At 40.7% G+C, this 3,524-nt stretch overlaps 1 protein-coding gene across 1 annotated transcript in view; it reads right to left on the bottom strand.

Annotated features, from left to right (window-relative positions):
- LOC117177767 (ribonucleoside-diphosphate reductase large subunit-like) overlaps positions 1-3,101 on the bottom strand; it is a 33,217-nt gene extending 30,116 nt beyond the window's left edge. Inside the window, exon 1 of the mRNA XM_033368678.1 lies at positions 2,465-3,101. Coding sequence (XP_033224569.1) covers positions 2,465-3,101 — 637 coding nt within the window. The remainder of the gene's footprint in view (positions 1-2,464) is intronic.
- Between the last annotated feature and the right edge of the window lie 423 nt (positions 3,102-3,524).

Genomic DNA, 3,524 nt, shown 5'->3' with positions numbered 1-3,524 from the left:
GGGCGCATACTTTGAATAAAATATTTGTTATCATTCTCTTGAAATAAATGTGTTTTTTTCTTGAAAAAATACCGGTTTCATATGTATACACCTGGTAGAGGGAAACTATGGGATAAGATGGAGAATATGGGAATTAAAGGAAGATTTTTGGAAATGACAAAAGAAATATACAAAGAATAAGGTGATAACTAACGAAGGACTAACAGATAAATTTAAAACTGGAATAGGCGTTATGCAGGGCTGCCCATTAAGTCCTATACTATTTAACATATATATCAACTACCTGGAACTAGAACTGAGGAGAAGAGGGGAGGACGGCTCGTGTATAGGGCCAGGCTCCGCTGTGCAAATTTTGCGCTGCTATATGCTGATGATGTAGTACTAGTTGCAGAAAATGGGAAAGATTTAGATAAAATGCTGAGAATTCTAGAAAAATGGACAAAAGATAACATGATGGAAGTGAACGTTAAAAAAACGAAGATAATGATCTTCAGAAACGGCGGCAGGAGGAAAACTGAGAACTGGATATACAGGGGCAATAAAATAGGAATAGACAACGAATTTTTAAACCTCGACTTTTGGTTTACGACCAGAAACAAATACAATACCCATGTGAGGAAGGTGGCTGGAAAAACGCAACAAATGATTAATAAGGTGTGGGGGAGACAAGCAGGACGGGGATCTCGGATTTTAAACTACGACTTTACTTTATGGACGCCATCGTAAAGGCTGCAGCGCTGAATGGGGCGGAGGTCTGGGACTGGGACAGAAGAGAAATCATGGAAAAAGTTCAGAGGAGGTACGTGAAGGCAAGTCTTGGAGTGTCAAGGAGCACACCCGATTACATTTGGAAGCTAGAGGGAGGAATAAAATGCATAGAGGCAGAGACCCGCAGAAGAGCGGGCAAGTTTCTGAGCAAGCTAAGTAAGCTGGACGCAAACCAGTGGCCTAGAAAATGCTTGCGGGAAGAACTAAGAAATATAAAAAACAATAATCCATCCGAACAGTCCGAGATCCCGCCTGCCAGTTCCAAGTCGGTCATAGGTGCGATAAAATTGGACTTTTATCGGCAAATTTAATCAATAATCACCTGGTATGTCTGAACGCAATGAAATCTGTACCACATTGTAGGGGGCAATTAGTGCTTTTAGAAAATTTGTGACTGCTATCCTCCACCTGCTCAAGAACCCCTGGCAGACAGGCCTGCAGGGCGTGATTTCAGGTAACTTTCAAGGTATGCTAAGGAACGCGATAAGACTAAAACTAAATAAAAGATGAAAGCCTTCTGCGCACGAAAAACTCTGCCTGTCAAGGCTCAAAGTAACAGAAATATGCCGCAGACGTATTTCTTTGCCAAAATTATTTGCTTTCGCTGTAATATTGTAGACGGGGGGCTACCGTAAGAAGAGGCTTCATCTTCGTTGCGGGCGTGGTCTGCTGGGTGGGTGCGGTGCGGCGGGCAAGGCGACTGAACCTCATTGGAAACTGTAAAAGGATCCATTACTCGAAATCCCCTCAGTAGGCGGCAAACACTTGTGAATGGATAGACCCTTTTCAACAATAATATCATGCTGTGAGCATACAATAACAATGTTATTCAATGGGACTCGAGGCACGTTTGTAAATTTGATTCTGAAAGGAAAGTTGACATTTGGCCTCGGAATGCTTATTTTTAACTATTCAGTTAGAGTGTGATAATTGCTGACATTGAAGCAAATTAATTATTAAAAGATATCATTAATGTTTAGAATTTTTTCATCCTGAAGTAATGCTGCATAATTATAACGCAAGCACTTTATAATATATAACGGATTAAGTTTTATTCGCAATTGGTTGTATAAATACATTTATACGTATTTACGTTCGCACCTGATTTTAACAGGTTACAAAATATTGAAAGGCATTTCAACTTTTCAAAAAGTTATCACGGATATCAAAGATCTCAAAAATGCCCGCACACCATATTTCGAAGATTTCACAAACAATTTAAAAGATTTCAAAAGGTTGCACATAAGTTTAGAAGATTTCAAATTATTTCACCTAAATTTTCAAAACATTTCATAAAGATTCCAAGGAATTTAAAGATTTTAAAAATTTGTATACCATTTCTTTATACAAGCGAAAAAAAGTAAAATATCGCTGCCCTAAATAAATTCTAAATATTTATGTATGTTATATTCTAAAATTAATGAATGTGCACAGGAGTAATGGGATTTTCAAGAGAGGTTTCTTTCAAAGCGTGTCTTGAGTCACAGCCTGTAAAGACAGGGAAAGCAGCCAGGGCTTTACACAGTTTTGATCCCAATTTTCCAGCTAATTCCGTACAATTTACGGATTCTAGGTCGTTTCTTTTTGAAGAAGCGGAGACCATCCAGATATCTAAATTGGGAAATTTATGCATGTTGCCCAATAAAATGACTAAAACATCTGTTTGCTTTCACCATTACTTTTCGGCATGCAGTACTCGATCTTGCAATCGCATCGACGTGGTAAATTATATGCGTGTCTGCTTCCTCGTGATGACATTCGTATTCGGGTGCCCGGCTTTTCTGTATACTACCGTTCCCACATTCGTACACAAAACACTTGTCCTCAACTGTGATAAACACTTTCTTACCTCCGATTATTAGTACCACTGCTGTTGAGTTACTTCCCCAATGTTCAGAGAGGTAAGACACAAGACCTTCTTTAAACCGACGACTTTTCAAACTTTTTTGAAAATTTGTCGGCCTGGTCTGCTTAGGTCCAGCAATACAGTACTCAGTATCTTGCTCGCTGCGATTTCGGCGTTCACAATCTTTTATGGATGAAGAAAAATATCGATCGAAAACTAAATGAATATCCGACGCACTGGTCTTGCAGATTTTCATTAGGATCGATTCAAATATTTTTTCAAGTGCTTGAGGGCCATGTGCACCTACAAGATGCAACAGGTAAAAGCCATCGATAATGTCCACGTCGACGTTCGAAGGCAGGGACGGCTGAACTTGTGCTTTCAGTATTTTTGCAAGGGCAGACTTGTCAGTTTTGTGCATGTCACCAGTGTACCGACAGAGAGTTGGTGGTGCAGGAGCAAGTGGATACTGAAAACACACTGACATGACCACTTTTTGATTGAGGAGAGGCTCTCCTTACAGGACAGAATTATGGAGGAACAGGACCTACAGAAGTGTTGGGCAGGAATTGATAAGCCCAGCTTCTGCAGCTATTATCGAGAAATAAAACAGAACACAGAGGTGGAAGAATACTGGAAGAGGACAGACGTCAAGTGCTGGCAAAAAGTGTCTTGGGCTAGATGGAGATGCGGCAGTGTAGTCAAAGAGGGGGAAAAAGGCTACAATAAAAATGAGTGTAGAGCCAGCGCGCACCACCCAGAGACGCTGGAGCATGTAGTGAGCTGCGAAGCAATATTGGGAAGGCTTGGTACAGTTGTCAATGACTGGTGGAGAGAGTGGAGAGAAAGAAGCGACCCGAGTCAGTAGAGAAGAAGGCTGATCCTGGGCCTGAAGGATAGGCTGAACAAG

Source organism: Belonocnema kinseyi, chromosome 8, assembly GCF_010883055.1.
Source record: "Belonocnema kinseyi isolate 2016_QV_RU_SX_M_011 chromosome 8, B_treatae_v1, whole genome shotgun sequence".
NCBI classification, from domain to species: Eukaryota; Metazoa; Arthropoda; class Insecta; order Hymenoptera; family Cynipidae; genus Belonocnema; species Belonocnema kinseyi.
The sequence above is the reverse complement of the archived record's forward strand: the minus strand, read 5'-3'. Positions and strand labels throughout refer to the sequence as shown.